General features: G+C 43.2%; 1 protein-coding gene across 6 annotated transcripts in view; it reads right to left on the reverse strand.

Moving 5' to 3' along the window:
- FAM208B (family with sequence similarity 208 member B) overlaps nt 1–21,668 on the reverse strand; it is a 75,542-nt gene that overhangs the window by 8,679 nt on the left and 45,195 nt on the right. For 4 of the 6 annotated variants that reach the window (XM_023511396.1, XM_023511397.1, XM_023511398.1 and 1 more), the window contains 4 exons: nt 19,264–20,137; nt 16,596–17,025; nt 6,172–9,984; nt 365–490 (listed from right to left, as the gene is read on the reverse strand). In XM_023511396.1, coding sequence (XP_023367164.1) covers nt 365–490; nt 6,172–9,984; nt 16,596–17,025; nt 19,264–20,137 — 5,243 coding nt within the window. The remainder of the gene's footprint in view (nt 1–364; nt 491–6,171; nt 9,985–16,595; nt 17,026–19,263; nt 20,138–21,668) is intronic. The other 2 variants (XM_012803310.2, XM_012803311.2) reach the window with 2 other exon arrangements.

Consider the following 21,668-nt stretch of genomic DNA (forward strand, 5'->3'; position numbering starts at 1 on the left):
GCGGGTGCCTGTGGTCCCAGCTACTTGGGAGGCTGAGGCATGAGACTCGCTTGAGCCCAGGAGTTGGAGGTTGCTGTGAGCTGTAATGCCATGGTGCCATGGCACTCTACCTAGGGGGATAGCTTGAGGCTCTGTCTCAATAAAACAAACAAACAAACAAACAAACAAACAAAAAACCCCTCAAAACACACTGCCTATAGTGCACCATCTTGATCCTGTTTTCTTCCCAACAGTAAAGTGCCTGTGTTAGCTTCTTCCCCACATAAGAAAGGCCCCAGCAGTGGTGAGTCTGATCTGATAGTTATAGAACAATTTAAGTTCCTGGAATATATTTCTTTGTAATAAAGATAATTTCCAAACCTACTTGATGTAAATGTGATGCTATATCTTCATTTCTGATGATGATTATCAGTGTGTCATCCTCACTATGGAAAGCTTGACAAAAATGCTGAGGTTCAATTTCCGTATGGCCCCCTTTCCTCAGAAGGTTCTGGAAGATTACAATGATTAGTAAAAAAAACCAAAAAGGATGCCTGCACAGAACCACTTTTAGTTTATTAGAAACAGTCAAAAAAGCATATCTCATTTAATGAAATGATGCCCTAACACGGCAGTCATAAGCGGCAATTTGTCTTCTCACTAAACACACACCTTTCATGCAGACTGTCTAGATAAACAAATGGCTCTGGGGGTCGCCAGCTGCATGTAGTTGTTTCTTTCAAAAGCAACGAGGTTTATGATGAATTTCTTATGTCCGCCAAGCGTCAAAGGCTGATGTTTTAACATCACACTCGTCTATATAAATGGGTTTGCTTCGCCTAACAGGTGAACTACCTTTTGGACAATGAATATTTGAAAAATGCCACCTCTTGTCAGAACACTTCTGGAACTTAAATATTTAAAGAATATTTAAATATTTAAATATTTAAATAAATATTTAAGGAATGCATGACATTCCTCACCCCACCTTCCCTAATATTTTGACATTACATTTGTCTGAAGTATACGGGGTTTCTACCTCACACCCAGATGTTAGTTCACTGTTTAAGGAAAAACCATGACCATAATTTCTTCTGTTGTAAAAATAAAGTGTTACTTTGGTCTGTTTCCTCTGTACCTTGAAAAAACTCAAATTTTAACTACTTGAAATTCATCATTCAAATGTATAGTTGGGCTCATGCCTGTAATCTTAGCACTTTGGGAGGCTGAGATAGGAGGATTGCTTGAGGCCAGGAGTTCTAGACTGGCCTAACCATGAGTGAGACCGCGTATCTACAAAAAATAGAAAAACTAGCCCAGTGTAGTGGTATATGCCTGCAGTTCCAACTAGTTAGAGGCAGAGGCTAGAGGATCACTTGAGCCGTGGATTTGAGGTTACAGTGAGCTATGATGATGCCACTGCACTCTACCCTGGGCAACAGAACAAGATCCTATCTCAAAAAAAAAGGTATGGAATGATTTTCAGACAAATTCTTACAAAATTTCTTTTAACAAAGAGCCTACTGAAATAGGTATAAATATAGTATAACTTTGTACATTATATTTTGAGACAGGGTCTCACTCTGTCATCCAGGCTATAGTATAGTATATCCCAGATTGAGTATACTTGTTTATTTTTCTAGATAGTCTCACTGTTGCCCTTGGGAAAGTGCTGTGGCATCATAGCTCACAGCAACCTCAGACTCTTGGGGCTGAAGTGATTCTCTTGCCTCAGCCTCCTGAGTAGCTAGGACTATAGGCACCTACCACAACGCCTGGCTATTTTTAAGAGATGGGGTCTTGCTCTTGCTCAGGTTGATCTCGAACTCATGAGCTCAGGCAATCCACCTTCCCTGGCCTCCCACAGTGCTAGGACTACAGGTGTGAGCCACTGTGACTTGCCCACTCGTTTGTTAAACAAATTACTTGAATGAGAAGACCTTCTTTTCGTTAGACCCTGTGGTATCCTGGGCTGCTGTCATGCACTTAGTCTAGAATTCCAACAGGACCGTGCAGACCCTACATCCCATCACTGATTATTCTTCAGGACTCTCCAGGACAGAGTAATTATTAAACATATCCAGGATATGTTTTTGAGGTTTTAAAAACATTTTGCTCTTAACAGTACATTACTCTCAAGTTTATTTTAAAATATGTCTTCTTTCCCACTTAAAAATCTGTTTTAACTTTGCACATTTGTTATTTTCTGTTATATATAATGGCCAACTTTTCATTATTTATAAATGAAAATTTTATTATGAAACAATATACCCAACCCCAGCACCTGGGAGGCCATGGTGGGTGGACTGCCTGCTCAGGTTGGAGACCAGCCTGAGACAAAGCAAGACCTCGTCTCTAAAAATAGCTGGGTATTGTGGTGGGTGCCTGTAGTCTGAGCTACTCAGGAGGCTGAGGCAAGAGAATTGCTTGAGCCTAAGAGCTGGAAGTTGCTGTGGGCTGTGATGCCATGGCACTCTACTGAGTGCAACAAAGTGAGACCCTCCCCCGCAAATGCATGCACCGTAAATCCAAGCACGATATCTGAAAGTACCCCTACCACAAATAAAACTGGGCATTGCTATGATCACATTTCTACATGAATCGTCACCCGATTTGGAATGGAAGTGAGAACTACGATTATTGCTCCACTACTTCTATGAAAATGAAAGCAAAAAGGAACCACTGTGGCAGCTGGCTCTGGACTCATCTGGTACATGTCAGAATATGGGGTATGTTAAATTTATTTCCGGATTGCTTTTGGAGGTCAAGCAGTTTTAGAAAGACTGATGGCCACTCAATACTTTACATTTTTACAGGGCACAGTGGCTCACACCTTTAAGACTAGCACTCTGGGAGGCTAAAGTGGGTGAATTGCTTGAGCTCACGGGTTTGAGACTAGCCTGAGCAAAAGCAAGACCCTGCCTCTACTAAAAACAGAAAAACTGATGCAAGAGGATTGCTTAAGCCCGAGTTGAAGGTTGCTGAGAGCTATGATATCATGGCACTCTCCCCAGGGCGACAGCTTGAGACTCTGTCTCCAAAAACTAAATAAAATAAAATAAACAAATACTTTATATTTTCAACACACCAGTGCTTAGCAAAATGTCAAGGACCTTGGAACAAAGACAACAGGGGGATACAAAACCAAATGTAGCAACCATTTACAAAGAACCTTGGACAACAATGGATCTTTGGCAGTGAAAAACATAAACACCAGCTGTGCTAAAGAAGAGATTCTACACATTTGGAAAAAAATTAAATCGTTCAGTCATACTGAAGTGACACAAACAGGAGGCAATTTAGGGCGGCGCCTGGGGCTCAAGGAAGTAGGGGCCGGCCCCATATGCCAAAGGTGGCGGTTCGAGCCCAATCCTGAGACAAACTGCAACAACAAAATAAATAAATTTAAAAACAAACAAACAAAAAAGCCAGGAGCCAATTTATAGAAAATGACAAGTATGGCTAGGTATGGTGGCTCATGTCTATAATCCCAGCATCTGAGTTACTCGGAAGGCTGAGGCAGGGGAAGCGAGCCCAGGCGTCCCAGGCGAGCCCAGGCGAGCCCAGGCGTCCCAGGCGTCCCAGGCTGCAGCAAGCTGTGAACAGGCGTTCTCTGCACTGCAGCCTGGGCAACAGAGTAAGACTGACTCAAAAACTAAACAAAACAAAAACCAAAAAACCCAACTGTTCTTCAAGGCCGAGACAAGGAAGATACAAGATAAGCCTGGAACATCATGTTACACTACAAACTAAGGGGGTGTAAGAATTATGGGGATTTTGTTAAAAGCGCACAGAAGCTGGAAGGGACTCCCAGTGGCCAGGTCTGGAACAACCTGAAGTTAAAAATAATGAAGAAAGAAATGATAAGCCTTTCAATAAAATAAACCAGGAAGGGACAAGCTAGCCTGAGGCGCCTCCCAACACCAGGTGCTGAGAAGAGCACACCAACATCTGAGCATTCTTGCTGGGACCACACAACTCAGGAGAACATGTGAACAGAAACTGAAACAAACTACTGAACAACTGGCCTACAGTTTTCAAAACTGTCATAATCATAAAAGATAAGGGATGACAGAGGACTATTCTAAAGACTTGACAAGCACACACCTGCGATCCTGAACTATGACAACACTGGGAGAACAGATGGTCGTATTGGGTTAAGGTGAATGTCTTGATTTTTAGGGTCATGCTCTGATTATTTATGAAACTGTTCTTGTACTCAGGTAACAGACATTTTAGGATCCAGGGGTAATGGGGCGCTGTGTATACAACACACTTACAAATGGTTCAAAAATGTTAATATTGGGTTATCTGGGTGAAGGGTACTATTTCTGCAACCTTTATGCAATTTTCAAATCACTGAAAATATTTTTTTAATGCTGTCTATACCCCAAGTAGAAGAAAAATAAATTATGAGAGGATACTAAGGAAGCTACTGGTGAATCATGGCAGATGCTGGCTCTCCTCAAGCCAGACTTCATCACGGTTACATCATGTACTCATCAGAGACCATCAGTTCTTCCTTCTTCCTAATACCAATTTATTTATTTATTTATTTAAGAGACAGAATCTCCACTCTGTTGCCCAGGCTAGAGAGCAGTAATGTCATCATAGCTCACAGCAACCTCAACCTCCTGGGCTCAAGCGATCCCCTTGTCTCAGCCTCCCAAGGAGCTGCGACTACGAGCAGCTATCATAATTTTTCAATTTTAAGTAGAGACAGGATCTTGCTCTTGCTCAGGCTGGTCTCGACTTTCTGAGGTCAAGGGATCCTCCCACCTTGGCTTCCCAGAGTGTTCAGATTATAGGTACAGGCCACCACAGCTGGCCATACTAAAAGTTATAAAAACATCCCAAACCAAGCAGTCCCCTCTATTTTTTTTTGAGATCAAGTTTCACTTTGTCACCCTGGGTAGAGTGCCATGGCATCATGGCTCACAGGAACCTCAAACTCTTGGGCTCAAGTCATCCTCTTGCCACAGCCTGCTGGGACTATAGGCGTCTGCTACAATATCAAGCTATTTTTTCAAGATGGGGTCTTGGGTGGCACCTGTGGCTCAGTGAGTAGGGCCCCGGCCAAACTACAACAAATAATGGCTGGGCACTGTGGTGGGCACTTGTAGTCCCAGCTACTTGGAAGGCTGTGGCAAGAGAATCACCTTAGCCCAAGAGCTGGAGGTTGCTATGAGCTGTGACCATGGCACTCTACTGAGGGCGACAAACTGACACTCTGTCTCTAATAAAAAAGAAAAAAAGAAAAAAAAAGAAAATGGGGTTTTGTTCTTGTTCAGGCTGGTCTTGAACTCCTGAGCTCAGGCAATCTACCTGGCTCAGCTTCCCAGAGTGCTGGGATAACAGGCATGAGCCTCCATGCCCAGCCCCAAGAGGTCCCTCTCAATTGTCCCCACTAATGGAGGAACACAGGTAGTAAAAAAAAATTATTTATTTTTTTTGAGAGTCTCTCTATCTCACCCTCAGTGGTGACATCATAGCTCACAGTGACCTTAAACTCTTAGGCTTAAGCCATTCTCTTGCCTCAGCCTCCCAAATAGCTGGGCCTACAGGCATCCGCCACAATGCCTGGTTATTTTTTTGTTGCAGTTGTCATTGCTGTTGAGCTGGCTTGGGCCAGGTTCGAACCTGCCAGCCTCAGTGCATGCGGCTGGCGCCATAACCACTGTGCTATGGGTGCCGAGCAAACACTGGCAATTATTTTTTTGCAACAGCTTCAAGCTGTCGCCCTGGCCAGAGTGCTGTGGCATCACAGCTGACAGCAACCTCTAACTCCTGGGCTTAAGCAATTCTCCTGCCTCTGCCTCCCAAGTATCTGGTACTATAGATGCCCGCCACAATGCCCACTATTTTTTGGTTGCAGCCATCATTGTTGTTTGGTGGGATCAGCTCAGGTGTATGTGGCTGGCACCTTAGCTGCTTGAGCCACAGTCGCCAAGCCAACACGGCGATTTTTAATAAAAATGTAGTCACTGCCTAATTTCAGAACATCATACAAATCTTCAAATATACATAGGAGATCCTTATAGGAAACATTCTTATATAGATCAACACTGAGCTATAAAACCTAAATGCCATTTACTAGCATGAATTCTTTCTAAAGCCAAGATAGCGAAATTATTCACAGATCAACTAAAATTAGAAATTAACATAAAGTATAAGAAAAAGCTAGCACCTTACCTTTGTTCTTACAAAGAACAATTTGTCTTCTGTTTCAATAAGGTGGAACAGGAAGGTGCTGTTACAAGCCTCTTTCATGACATTTTTTAATTTGACGTGGAGACTGGTACACAAGTCTGTGATCATGTCTTCATAGGAGGCTGACTGCCTTGAGCAAGACAGATATATTTCTGGAGACATGGCAGCTTCTCCAGAATCGACATTTAATCTGCTATCTTGGGAAACTACTTGGCTGCTATTCATCATCACCTTATTGAACTCAGCATATTCATTGAGAATAAGTGAAATATCATTTCGAGAGTCTTTCAAAGTACTGTTATATTTCAGTTTGTTGAGGTGGAATGAAGCTGTCGGATTTTTTTGAGAATTTGTAAGATTGCTACTGTGATCACACTTCTTCTTCCAAAAGGAGGGCAAGCTGTGCAGACTGCTGGGCAGGGGCCCACCCCTGTGCTGGCCCTGCCTAGAGTCTGAGTGCACAACTGTCACCAGGAGGGAGCTTTTGCTCCTGAATGCAGGATGCCCAACTGGGGCCTCACATGTTTTTGTCAACGGGAAAGTGCTGACTGCAGCCTGGGGAGGCGAGCCCTTGAGAAAGATACTGGAAGAGGTAGCAGGATGCTGTGCACCCCTCTTCTTCACTGTCTGTTTTACCTTATGTGCAAATCGAAGGTACTCCAGGTCTAAAGTGTTCTGGGTGAGGTCGCTGGTCACCTGCCAAGTGCTTGTCCAGGAGCTGAGCAGGTCACAGTCTGCAGTGAAATCTGGGTGCCTTCTCAAGCTGTGTAAAGTTCTTGTGGTATCTTTGAACTCTTTTGTTATAGTAAAGTTGGCGTAAGTTCTGGGGATTCCACGGTAATCCTGGATTTGGATATAACATGGCACACACTTACCTTCTTTTTTTAATGTACTGGCCCAGGGCCTGGAAGGAGAGTTTGTCTCCTTGCCTGGAACCTGGTCCAAGCAGCTCCAGTCTATGTGGTCACTGTTGTCTAAGTTCGTCAAAGAGCCATAACTATCTTTGGCAGCATCTTCTCCTCTCCTGGTGTGACTCTCCCTCAAAGTGCAGGAGTCCTCCATGTCTAATTTGGGGTTTCCACAAACACTGAGAGGGGCTAGATCAGATTCTATAGAAAGTGGTTCACAGTGCACAGCCCCAACACCTGCCCCAAGCCTTAGCCCCTCACCAGCCCTTTCACACTCCACATGCTCTTTAGAGATTCCACAGGCAGGAGGGTCAAAGGGCTCTGGGATACAGGAAGCATAAGGTTCTCTGTTGGAGTTCTCACTCACATTTGCTGTGTTTTCACAAGTGCCAACATACATGGGGAAAACTCTGCTGGGCAACAGCTCCTCTGTCACACACTGTGACATATCTTGCAACAGGTGGATTGTTTTTTGTTTGCTTTCTGGAGATACACTGTTGGGTGGAGGGCCAACAGTGCCTAGATCCATGTTTTCTTCATGTAATGCCACCTCAGTTTCATTGTTCTCAAGCAAACAGGCCATTTTGACTACTGATAATTCCTGTGTTTGAAACCCTGGGTCTACAGTCACTGGACATAGACTGGCCATCACAGTGCACTCTAAAGAGGAACCCTGTGCCGGGACCTCTGGGAGTGCATATGCCTGTGTGGCCTGAGTGCCAGCAACTGGGGCAGGGCTCAGAGACTTAGTCTGTACACAGCTGCCTGTGCCTGTTGCCACACCACTGCTCAGAAGAGTCTTCCCAATGTTGGGAGGGCTGGTCTGTTGCTTTAATGACGCATCCAACATACCACTTGGAGCAGCTGAGGAAATCAATGTGTCAGCCAAAGACTTATTTTCCATAACCTTTCTGGGACTAAATGGAAGTTCACTGGACTTCAAGACAAGATGTTTTAAGTCCAAATTTCTGTTCTCTATACTAACTGGCTGAAAGAGATTTCCTGATTTCACCAGTTTTTGCAGAGGGAGCTTGAAGTTCCCTCTGTACTCAGCAGCTAAGGCAGGCTGGGTTAACTCTGTGCCAAAGCTGTGCACCATTTCTGAGACAGACAGACTCTCATCACACTTCCCCTGGCCCACCTCCTGGGTTACTTTATTGGGAAGGGCAAGTCTACCCTTTGTCTCTGTGTAATCAGTCATCATCAGGGGCACCTTAGCAAAGGACTGCATGTGTTGGACCTGAGTTAAGTCATTTTGTCCCACTGGATAGGTAGGACCAACAAAAGAATTTTCTTTTTCTGTTATGCCTAAATCTCTTGACTCTAACTGGGAGAATCCGTTACTCTTTGCATTCTGTGTCCCATGATGTTTTAAACCACATGGAGACACTGCCTGGTATGGTCTTGTCTCTTCAAGTGATACTGGGGCATCAGGACTAGAAGCTGGTGACACTTCCTCAATTAGAGAATCAAAGGGAAAGTCAGAAGTCACATTAATTTCCTCTGCAATCTCAAGTGTGCAATTTTCCTTAGAAAGGATTACAGTAACTGGTTGTGACTGATCACCCTTTCTCTCCTTATTTTCTACTGGTTCTTCTGATGCTGTGGGATATACAGACACATAACCAGAACGCACGTCTCTGTTCTCTGGGAGCACCAGCTCCTCTGGCGCGACTGTTTCTTCAGCCCTATCTTGAAGTGCTAAACTTGATGACGGGGATTCCTGAGGCTGCTCTGTCTCCCTAGCTGATGTTTCTTCTCTGGGACTTGTAGGCGGTGATATTGTTAGAGTTAAGTCAATGTCAGAATCTTCCTCTGATAACTCTAGCCTGACCTCTCTATTCTCAGACAGGGAGGAGTGTTTGGCAGACACTGAGTTAAACAATTCAGAATTCTGATTTTCACTATTGAGATCACTCCTGGCATTCTTCCTCAGTTCTAAAGGGCCATCTGATGCTCTGCTGCTTAGAGCAACACAGTTCAGTGAATGCTGCTCTTCCAAGGTGGGAGAGGCTGATGATGAGTTTACTTCAACCAGTCTTGGCTCTACAATCTCCTCTGACGATACTCCACAGAGATTCTGAGTCTGCAGAAAGAAATCTTGGGAGTGCTTCATTTCTTCATTAGGTGACAGACACCTGGATCCTTTAACTAAAGACGGTGCCTGCACTGCCACTGCACTATCTGATGGTGATAAGCCTGAAAAAGGCATTTCTTTCTGTAATGTGCACACTTCTTTATCAGGAGTCTCTCTACTCAATGAAGAGACACACAGGTATTTAGTGCCCTTCTGTCCTGATACAGCAAGAGCTGAAACATCCCCGAGACTCTGTGTCTCTGCCGTTCCCAATGTGGACATGGGATGTCTAAGACTCGTAGCCGGTGGCAGGTGAACCAACTCCTTATTAAAGGCTGTAGATTTATCAGCTCTATTTGTAACTTCTGTCTGTACTGCTGCATAGGCATTTTTGTCTAAAGCGAAAGTAACAGGCTCCACACTGACCATTACATACCCCCTATCATCATCCTTCCCTTCCAAGGAAGGTTGGCACTCGTGTATGGGGCTGGGGCTGCTATGCTGGATAAGGTCCTGTAAAGCACCTGATTTTGTTTGTGTTGTTACATGAAAAATATCATCTTTGTTTTCAAGGGTGCGGTAATGAGGCATTGCGGGCTGACTACTGATCCCATTGTAGGTTGTGGTGAACGTGGCTTGAGTGACAGTTCCACTGTAAGAAGCCACTCTTGTGCTATCCAGTGGCTGAAGGGTTTTATCTTCACTAGGAATAGAAGGTCCATTAGTTTTGATATTTCTAATACCAGAAAGCACAAGATTGGAAGTCTCTAGCTTATCTGATGATTCCTGTTTAGCTTTTGTCCCAATTACCTAAAATGACAAAAGTTAAAAAAATCAGATTTTGATTTTTAAAAAACAATTATGCATGTGAACAAATAAGACAAAAATTAATTTTGTGTCAAATACATCTCTTTTTAAGATAGGTTTAAAACAGCCCCCAATGGAATTTTTATTTTTCTTTACTTTGAGACAGTGTTTTGTTCTGCTGCCTGGGCTAGAGTGCAGTAGCATCATCATAGCTCAGTGCAACCTCAAACTCCTGGGCTCAAGTGATCCTCCTGTCTTGGCCTCCCAAAGTGCTACATTATAGGTATGAGCCACAGTGCCTGGCCTGCTTCCTTTAAATATATACACAGTGGGGCGGTGCCTGTAGGTCAAAGGAGCAGGGCACTGGCCCCATATGCCAGAGGTGGTGGGTTCAAACCCAGGCCCAGCCAAACACAGAAAAAAAAAAAAAATGTATACACACACACACACAGAGATGAAGAATTCTAAAACTTTCTTAACTGCACAGCCTTTTTAAATACCCTTTTGGAAAAAAATGTGACTAGAATACTGGTAATTCTGAAAGGCAACCTATTTTTAAAATAGCATCATTTAACTCAGAAATGCAATACTAGAGAAAAAAATACACTCATTCTGGTAAATAAAGGCCCCTCAATCCTTAGCTGTCTTCTTTATTGAAAACTGGAGATGTCTTCCTCATTTTAATACCTCCTATTCTACAGAGCAATTGAAAACTTATCAATGTAGTTTGCATTTATACACTAATGGGACTGATTTCTGATTTTTTTTTTTTTGTTGTTGTTGCAATTTTAGGCCGGGGCTGGGTTTGAACCCACCACCTCCAGAATATGGGGCCAGTGCCCTACTCCTATGAGCCACAGGCACCGTCCTAATGGGACTGATTTCAATAGTAGCAGGATTTAGGTTAAATATTAGCAGAACTACCTCATAACAATTTTAGTAACCTCACATTCAGGTTGTTTTGTTTTAAAGCCTCAAGCATGGTCTAGTCCAAAATGCTGTAAAATGGACAGATTACGCAACTGACCACACCTCTTCAATATTGGGAATGTGCTCACAGCCTGCTGGCCATGTTCTGAAGCACACAGGCTGGAAGTTAGGACCTGTGTTTCACATCTCTGCCTAGAAACATTTCTGTAGCATAACACTAACTGGAGCAGCAGGGGAGGGCTAAGATGTCAGAGTGTTAAGAGAACAAAGCATTTTAGTTTCACTGATGTGTCCTTTTTTTTTTTGAGACAGAATCTCACTTAGTTGCCCTTGGTAGAGTGCCATAGTGTCCTAGCTCACAGCAACCTCCAACTCTTGGGCTCAAGCGATTGTCTTGCCTCAGCCTCCCGAGTAGCTGGGACTATAGGTGCCTGCCACAAGACCCAGCTGTTTTAGAGATGAGGTCTCACTCTGGTTCAACATAGTCTTGAACTTGTGAGCTCAAGGAATCCACCTGCTTGGCCTCCCAGAGTGCTAGGATTACAGGTGTGAGTCACCTTGCCCAGCCTGATGAATCCTGAGAATGTTTCTGTGGTCATCCCAACGAGGCCATGGCTGGTAACACTTGGGCACAGTCCCAAGCCCTATTATACCTGTAGTCTTGGTGAAATGAAATTTGTGACAATACTGATGTAAGCTGACTGCTCGAGGGTTAACAACTGGTCAACATATGGAGGCGGTCACCAGAAGGAAGCAGACGTACTGTACTAATAGGTACACACTTTACTGTCTTGTACAGCTTTTACAGGGTATCATGCAAAATCACACATGATCAAAACACAGTAAATCATACATACAGTATCATACAAAATCATGGTTACTGTTTTTCCATGGTTAAAAATTATTCATTCTGAAAAAAAGAGCCAATCTCGGTCTAGTCCTTATTGTTACTACAGCCAATGACTTCAACTACCATTAGCAGATCCCTGACATCTTCCTCTTTTGGAATCTCTGTATGGAATTTCTGTGTTATCCTCACTTGCTTCTACATTACGTGCTTCCTGCACTTTTACACTGGTTTGTACTTAGGTCAATATTAACTGGAAAACTGCTCTGGGGCAGGTTCATTACAAGCTGCCACCTCATCATCCATTGCAATAAAACCTTCAAACTCCATTCCTTGAATTCTGCCATGCCGATGGACTGTCTGATAGGCCTAAAATATAGTGCTCTTGAGCTGCGACAAATTCAACTTTCTTGAAACACTTCTATATCCTTTCTGGCTAAACTTTACTCTAAAAGCAGAACTGATCCAGGGGACGGCACCCAGAGTGTTAACTGATACAGTGGATGGTGTTGCTACCACAGGTGGACCACAGGTTTGTGTTTTAGCAATATATGACCTACTCTAGGAGCTGAGCTTGGTAATACAGTTTACTTTATTTTGAGACAGAGTTTCACTCTATTGCCTTGGGTAGAGTGCCATGGCATCACAGATCACAGCAACCTCAAACTTCTGGGTTCAAGTGATGATCTTGCCTCAGCCTCCCAAGTAGTTGGGATTATAGGTGCTGCCACGATGCCCGACTAGTTTTTCTATTTTTAATAGAGACGAGGTCTCACTCCTGCTCAGGCTGGTCTTGAACTCTTGAGCTCAGGTAATCCACCTATCCCAGTCCCCCAGAGTGTTAAAATTATAAGCGTGAGCCACTGCACCCGGCCAGTAGTACATTTTAAATGATTTGACGAGGCCTTAGTCAAGAGGTTGGATTTTTGAGGTTGTGTCTGGAGGCAGAAATTTCAGTGTCCCATTTGTGAGATGATTCACTTGTGGGTAGCCAGGACAGTTGCCTACTGTCAGTAGAACAGACCGTTTATTCTTCATTTCTTGGTTGATACCCCTTCCCACTCCTCAGCTAAGGCACCCATCACTTTTGTGCACTTGTTTGATCTCTGAAGTGATGGGGAGGTTTTGGGGCTCAGGTTCTTGAATGCTCCTGGCTTTGCCAATCCACCAATCAACAAAGGCTTTGGTTTTTCTCCAGTTGAGCGAGCGCAAGGCTGAACTGTGAAACGTTCTTTGGAAAGTCTTCTACTCTTACATTTGTTACCCTTCATGACCAGGCTCCTATCGGGCATTACCTGGAAAAAGAGTCCACCCTTATCATATCAGCATTGAAGACGTCATCTTTGAAGCCTCTGGAGGAGCCTGGGAACTTTGTGATGAACTCTCCACAGTGTCTCCTAGAACTGCATTGATTCACCACTCAGGATTTTCTGAGAGATTTTGTGTTGTAGTTTAAATTACTCAAGTCAATCACTTGATGCTTAGAAATCTGCCACCCCAAATTCCTGTGTGCATTTCTGGGCACCATTTTTTTTTTTTTTTTTTGAGACAGAATCTCACTATGATGCCCTCAGTAGAGTGCTGTGGTGTCACAGCTCACAGCAATCTCAAACTCTTGGGCTTAAGTGATTCTCTTGTCTCAGCCTCCCAAGCAGCTGGGACTATAGGCACCTACCACAACACCTGGCTATTTTTTTTTGGGGGGGGGGGTTGCAGTTGTCACTGTTGTTTTAGCTGGGCTGGGCTGGGTTCAAACCTGCCAGACACAGTGTATGTGGCCAGTACCCTACCCACTGAGCCACGGGCGCCACCCTGGGCAATTTTTTGTATCACCAGTCTGGAGATTCAGACATTAACTGCTCTCACTTGTCTGAACCAGCTTAATGTGGCTTCACTGATATCACTGAGGGAAGCTTTCCTCCTTTTCCTCTGTAGGTCTCTGCTTTTCATTTCTCTCCAAATACTTACCTTTACGTTTTTGGATGTTGCTAACTCTGGTCTTGCTAACATCAAAACTTTCTGCCATCTTTATTTGCTACAACTTTCCAGAAAATGTAGATCAACATTTTCCTTCAATGTCAGCTCTCTGAGTTACAGGTATGAGTCACTTCACCTCTAGATATATTTTCTACTCTAGGCAAAGTGTGTTTCTAAAATACAGCCTAGTGTCAGTGGCTAGGGTGCCAGCCACATACACAGAAGCTGGCGGTTGGAATCCAGCCCAGGCCTACAAGGCAACAATGACAACTACAACAAAAAAATAGCCAGGTACCTGTAGTCCCAGCTACTTGGGAGGCTAAGGCAAGAGAATTGCTTAAGCCCAAGAGTTGGAAGTTGCTACAGCACTCTACCAAGGGCAACATAGTGAGACTCTGTCTCAAAACAAAAACAAAAAAATAAAAAATAAAATATGGTCTAATTGTTTTAAAGTGACTGCTCAGTTAAGTGCATGGCTACAAGAACACACTCACATTTGTTTCTAGAGCCTGTCATGCTCGGGTCGTGTGGAGGACCCCCATGTCTAGTATTTCTTGTGACCCCCACTTGTGGAGGAGGGCGGTGGGACAGAGCATACTTGTGCCTTTCAAGAGGAGGCAGAGTCCAAGAAGATAATGAAAAACTAAAGCTACACATTAGTAGAGACTGTTAGAAATCATTAATTTTAATATTCTACTTTATACTTATTTATATTCTATTTCCTTTGTCAAAGATCATTTTGAAATAAGTACTGATGACAGTTAATTACATATTTCCACAAATACTTCAAAAGAAACTAAGTAGTAATCGATCAAAATCTGCCTCGTTTTTCCTGAGAATTGCCTGAGTCCTTTTTTTTTTTTTTTTGAGATAGAGTCTCAGTAGAGTGCCATCATAGCTCACAGCAACATCAAACTCTTGGGCTTAAGCGATTCTCTTGCCTTAGCCTCTTGAGTAGCTGGGACTGTAGGTGCCCACCATAACACCCAGCTATTTTTAGAGGTGGGCATCTTGCTCTTGCTCAGGCTGGTCTCGAACCTGTGAGCCTCCCTTGGCCTCCCAGGGTGCTAGGATTATAGGTATGAGACACCGTGCTCAGCCAGAATTGCCTGAGTTAATGTGAGTGAAGGGCCTAGTGTACCCATCATCTGGCATACAGTGTCCAGCTAACTCTGATGACAACGATCATCTGAAGATATTCATGGCCCCTACAAAGCCCATCCATGGACCTCCCAGTCCACAGTGACCCCAGGTACAGAAACACTGTCTATTCAGAAGTAAAATTTCAGGCTCGGTGCCTGTGGCTCAAGCGGCTAAGGCGCCAGCCACATACACCTAAGGTGGCAGGTTTGAATCTCCAGCCCGGCCCGCCAAACAATGACGGCTGCAACCAAAAACAAAACAAAACAAAACAAAACAGCCAGGCATTGTGGCGGGCTCCTGTAGTCCCAGCTACTTGGGAGGCTGAGGCAGGAGACTTGCTTGAGCCCAGGAGTTGGAGGTTGCTGTGAGCGTGATGCCATGGCACTCTACCCAGGGAGATAGCTTGAGGCTCCGTCTCAAAAAAAAAAAAAAAAAAAAAAAGAAGTAAAATTTCACACGTCCTACCCAAACACATGCAGAATTATTTGAGAATAAATCTAGGCTGAAAGGTGAAAAAGGCAGATATTTTATCACTTTCTTTTATTTAGAATTTTGTTATAACTTTCTGATTTGCTCTAGTTAAAATTTGTAGCTGGGTACAGTGGCTCATGTTAGCACTTGGGTGATAACATTTTAGGCCAAGAGTCAAAGACAAGCAAGGGCAATGAATGGCAGGGAGACCCGTCTCCACACAAAATGACTAGCTGGGTGTGGAAGTGGGTGCCTGTAGTCCCCGCTACTCTGGAGGCTGAGGTAGGAGGATCACTTTAACCCAGGAGGTCGAGGTTGCTGTGAGCTGCAATCATCCCAGTGTACTCTAGATCTGCCAAGAGATCCTGCCTCCCAAATAAAGGAGGGGTGGGTGAAATTTGAATCATCTGGCCTTGGAACAAAACAAAGTTAATTTTCCTTATTTGCAAATACTTGTCTGTTATCTGCATCGGCTGTTCTCTCCTCAGGTCTAGCATCTTACTGTTCCAAGATTTATCTTCAAAAACCATTTCCAGTTTACTTTAAGGTTTATGAAAACATGTCTAATATTTATTGTGACCAACTTTTTTTTTTTTTAGAGACAGTCTTATTCTATTGCCCTCGGTAGAGTGCTGTGGCATCACATAGCTCACAGCATCCTCCAGCTCCTGGGCCTAGGCGATTCTCCTGCCTCAGCCCCCCAAGCAGCTGGGATACAGGCACCTGCCACAATGCCCAGATATTTTTTTTGTTACAGTTTGACCGGGGCCAGGTTTGAACCCACCACCCTCGGTATATGGGGCCAGTGCCTTACTCACTGAACCACAGACGCCACCTTATTGTGACCATATTTAATCCTTAAATAATATTCTAAGTAGGCATAATGTGTTATTAGTCATCTCTTTTAAAAAGTTAAGAAAATAAGCTCAGAGAGAACAAGTGATTTGCCCCAAATTACTAAATAAGTGATATATAATTCTCAAAGAGGCTTTGAGATCACCCAGCTCCTATGATTTCCTTCTACTCCCATTTTTCTAATCAGGATGGCAGACTGACTCTAGCTGCTGACAACTTGAGGGACCTTTATGAAAACTACATTTTTGGCACTATAATCCTTTACATACTTGGAGAATCCACTTTCCTAAAATAAAGCAATGCCTTGTTTTGAATAACTTTATAATACATATAAAAATGAAAATTTCTTCTAAAATAATGCCAACATTTACAAGTACTCAGCCTTACTTACCTCATTATTGTAAGAACAGAGGAAACTTTGGCCTTCTGAGCTATCTGGATGATACTCTCCCGTAAAAATTTCTTTCTGTTCATTCTGCACAGAGAGTTCCAAGCCCTTGGGAGAGGCTGGTTTAATAAGAGGAAGCAAGCAGCAAGGGTCAGGGAAGGACACTTCGGGAGCAGGACCCTGGGAGGCTTCATTAGTCTCCGACAGAGGGTCTGTAAAACCTCTTTCCATGCTGGGGACATCCTCCACTTCACTGAGCTCACTGGATTCTAACATGCTATTTATAGACACATACTTTGCAGGGTTGCTGTGCTCCACCACTTTCCGGGATGACCGTATGACTTTGTTCTGACTGCTGTAGAACAGAGCTACCCACATATGAAGTAAAAGCTTCACTTCTTCCACACTGTCAGGCAAACTGGTGTTCCAGGGACTGAGATTTTGCAGAAAGAACACACAAAAATCATTGAAAATAGTTATTTATCTACCATAAGCACGTGCCTCTATTACTAACGTTAGGTTTTGTGTTCATTTTTATTAAAAACAAAAACAAAAAACACAGATCTGAAAAACAGTGAATTTGAGTTAATGCAAAGTTGATCTAATACATAACTGCAAGTCTAACCTACTCGTCTCACAGGAAGGAACGAGAATCAGAACACTTAAATGACTTTTTTTTTTTTTTTTTGGAGACAGAGCCTCAAGCTGTCGCCCTGGGTAGAGTGCCATGGCATAACATCTCACAGCAACCTCCAGCTCCTGGGCTCAAGCGAGTCTCCTGCCTCTGCCTCCCAAGTAGCTGGGACCACAGGCGCCCAACCACAACGTTCGGCTACTTTTTGGTTGCAGCCATCATTGTTGTTTGGCAGGCTGGGCTGGATTTGAACCCGCCAGTGCAGGTGTATGTGGCTGGCGCCTTAGCCACTTGAGCCATAGGCACAGAGCCTTAAGTGACTTTTTTCAGTCACAAAACCTGCATGGTAGAACCAGGACCTCTCCTGACTCCCAGTCTACCATCTGTCTTTTCTTCCACACAAACTCTCCCTGGACAAAGCCTAATATATGAACAATGCTTTAAGCAACTATCAAATCTTCATTTCCTTGTTTTTGATAAGTTGGACTCATTCACTTCTTTTCCATTTTTGTATCTCTTTTCCAATAGCTGAGAAAGTCTGAAGATTAAAAACATCTCTGGGCAACTCAACAGAACCACACAATTTTTAGATTAAAGTTCTAGAAAATATCCTGCAACTGTAGGGGAGATAAAAAATGTTTCTAACCATTTGACAGGCAAATACAAAGTAGACAGATGGAGTGGGCTACACTGGGAGGCCACAGAACTAGGTGACAGTTAAACAGGATTCATGTTAATGATATGGCCCTTCCGAGCACATGGAATCCGAGTGTGTCAACTTGCACCAGGAGAGACATCTGAGAGCTGGGTCACAGGTGAGAGCCCACCAACGGGAAGCTGCTAATAGTGACAGGTACCGTTTATTACCATTCATTACCATTCAAGACCTCAATATACCTACCCACCTTGGGAGGGAGCTATTACTAAACCCACACTTTCAAACGCTGGTCACAGACTGTCATCCTCTGTTGACATCACCTGAAAATTTGTTAACAATTTCACCCTAAACAACCTGTATCAGATTCTGAGGTTCAGTGACATCCCCGATGAGCCGCACACACGCTGTAGACTGAGATGCACTGTCTGGAAGGGCATAACTTGCCCAAGGTCTCCAGAGGAAATAAAATGGCTACCTAGAATCAGAGTCCACACCATCAACTGCTGTTCTTACCTCTGTCACTTCTGAAGGAAGATCCACAAAACAAGCAGCTGCTCGCGCCTATCATCTGACCAATTCACCAAACTGGAAGTAATTTTTAAAATGGTTCTTCTACAGTTCAGTCTTAGTATTATTTCTAAATAAATCTCATACTATTTCACGTTATCTAGATCTCTCCTAAAAATTATAATATAATTAAAAGGCCACAAGGGCTTATGAAGGAGCATTACAAAACAGAAAGCCTTTTTTTGAGACTGAGTCTCATTTTGTCGCCCTCAGTAGAGTGCTATGTTGTCATAGCTCATAGCAACCTCAAACTCTTGGGTGCAAGCAATTATCTTGTCTCAGCCTCCCAAGTAGCTGGGACTATAGGTGCTTGCCACAACACCCAGCTATTTATTTATTTATTTGTAGAGACAGAGTCTCTATCACAAGGGTGATAGAGTGCCGTGGCGTCACACAGCTCATAGCAACCTCCAACTCCTGGGCCTAGGCGATTCTCTTGCCTCAGCCTCCCCACCCAGCTATTTTTTAGAGACAGGGTCTTGCACTTGCTCAGGCTGGTCTCAAATCTGTGAGCTCAGGCAACCCACCTGTCTCAGCGTCCCGGAGTACTGAGATTGCAGGTGTAAGCCACCATGCCCAGCCTCAGAAAGCCTGAGGCTAAAGTTATCTTTAAAAAGTTTTCTATGGGATCACACACTGGCAAAACCAGCTTGTTACTCTTAATCATCAGTAAACATGTTTGCTTGATATTACTACCCAGCTATAGGTTTTAAACACACCTCCTTCTCTGAGATTGACACAAGTTTCCCTATCTCACTACATACATCCCCAAAGTTCCTCCATCCATTTCCACAAGTTTCCCTCATACTTACCCATGTAATGCTCTTTGCACAGTTTTCTCTAGGGGGTTGTTGGTGTATTTGCTATCTAAACTGAACGCATATTCCGTTTCACATTTGAAAGTGATCTTGTAGGATCCATCACAGCTAAACACTGTGTGAGAGCAAAGAAAGCCTTTCAGGCTGGAGGACAGCGGGCGGCCCCTTTTGTGTACCAGGATGTCTACAGGAGGCTTCTGCAGGGGGGAGGTGGTCTGCTGGTGCCGAAAGGGCAAGACTTTTCCCACTGGGGTTCTACCTTCAGAACCCTTGGTCCTATTCCTGGTAAAGGCAATGCCTGCAACCCCTCTCTGGTGTCGATGTTTCCTTGAATGTTGTGCAAGGAACAGAGCATACGAGTGCTCCACACAGATGAAAAAGCTCTGGTTTGCATATGAAGGCTCTAGTGTGCCCTCAGTGAGTGCTGATTGTGCCTTGGTAAGGGCCTGCCCACAAGGACCCAAGTTCTCTTCATCCTGGCTAACAGTGAAGTCTGGCCCAGAATTATTACCAGGGGATGGTTTAGGTGATACTCCACCTTTTGGATTTTTAACTTCTTTATAATATTCATGGTCAGATGTACCTTGCGAAGAATTTTCTTTAACGAACAAAAGATCATCCTGTGACAATTCAGAGGCGCAGAGAAGGTTTCCAGGTTCAGATGCTGGCGTAGAAGAGGTAGCAGAGCTTAACGCCAGGTCCGCTAACATATTTAGGGCCTGGGAGGCATAGTTGACAATGGAGTTTTCAGGGAGATCTTTGTGGGCCACCGTGGAACTTTGTGGCTGAATTGTGTTTATGCTAATACCATCTTCTTGACAAGCTGATGAAATTTCTGACTGAGGCTGTAAAGCAGTTTCTCCTTTGGCTTTAGTATAAAAGAAGAAAGAAAAAAGATATATATAATGTTTGTTTTTCAAAGAATTCAGTCTCTACCATACTACTATGCCTCGGTGAAAATTAATGATAAAAAACTTTACTATCAGACTAACGTCTTTCCCAACCTCAGATCTATTATATGACTGACTAGAGGAGGGGCAGGTCTAAGAACATAGACAGATAAGAAGAAATCACCCTTTAAAAAGGGACACACTGAACTCAACAGAAGACATACACTCAGCTCAAGAAATGTACAGATAGAAAGAACAAGAAAAAATGAGAGTCCTGCCCTTGGGGAGCTTACGATCTGAGGAGGGTGTAAGCATGTAGAAGCTTCTAGCATGTATTAGAATCTGCTAACACGCTTTCTCAGAGACCATTTCCCCTAACAAGTGAATAGAGGAACCACGTAAGTTGAAACAATTTTAACTATATCTATCTTTAATTATTAGACTTAACATGAATAAAAAATTAGAAAAGTCGTAATATTCAGAGCCAGCAATTTCATCACCTTTTAAAACTTTACATTCATGACTGAAACCATTACTCTCTTACTCTTTTCCCAACACAGCAAAACTACTGATAATTTTCCTTTCATTCAATAATCAAACTTCTCCACTTTTCCTTCATCAGAAAGTTTGCGTTCTCTAGTGCTGTGCTTAGGCCTTTTCAGGACATTCATTAATCCTTCCTAAATGCTGTCCTTTTGAAGGATAAAATAAACAACTATACTCAGGCAGTAATCACTGCTGCAGCTAGGTGGGTGAACACAAAAGCCAGCTGTGTTTCTCTTTACAATCCATAGCAGAGGTTTGAGATGAATTTAAACACCTGCCAGCAAAGGCCAAGGACTTAAAGAGAAGAAAATGCTGTTCTATGATGTCAACAATTAAAATGAGAAGGTGGCTTCACTGCCACCTTCATTTAGGCATCCTGATAACTCTGACTTCAAATATTCAAAAGCAAACCATGTATCCCAAATGTGTATACCCTCATAGTATCTGGAAAAAAAAATAATAAAACAGTAAAACCCAAGGGGGACTAGGTGGAAGAAAGGGACCCAACGCAGAGAACTGTCTGGTTAGCCCCACAGGTTTATTGGAAATGTGACTTTTATTTTATGACCTGGTATGTTTGACACTGGTTTCATCCTTCCTACATTAATATTATTGCCTCTACATACGTAACCTATGTCTTTCACAGAATATCACAAGTAAAACCTAATAAAACAATATTGAAGTCCAGAAAAATGGCACAGTTTAACAGATATGTATACCCTCATGTAAATCACTGACTGACTTGTTACGAGTGCTCAATCAAAAACATGAACCCAACCATAAATCTGCTTACGACACACAGAGAAGAAAAGACAATGCCAAAGGAATTGTATTAAAAATATAACAAGTTCAATGAACAAAAAACTATCAAAAACTGTATCAAAACTTGGAAAAGAACAGAAAATCATTAGGTTCAGTGACTAAATGATTGTTTGACTTTAATATTTTGAAAATGTTTGATTT

The sequence above is a fragment of the Otolemur garnettii genome, unplaced genomic scaffold, assembly GCF_000181295.1.
Source record: "Otolemur garnettii isolate 467f Iridium unplaced genomic scaffold, OtoGar3 scaffold00019, whole genome shotgun sequence".
Classification (NCBI taxonomy): domain Eukaryota; kingdom Metazoa; phylum Chordata; class Mammalia; order Primates; family Galagidae; genus Otolemur; species Otolemur garnettii.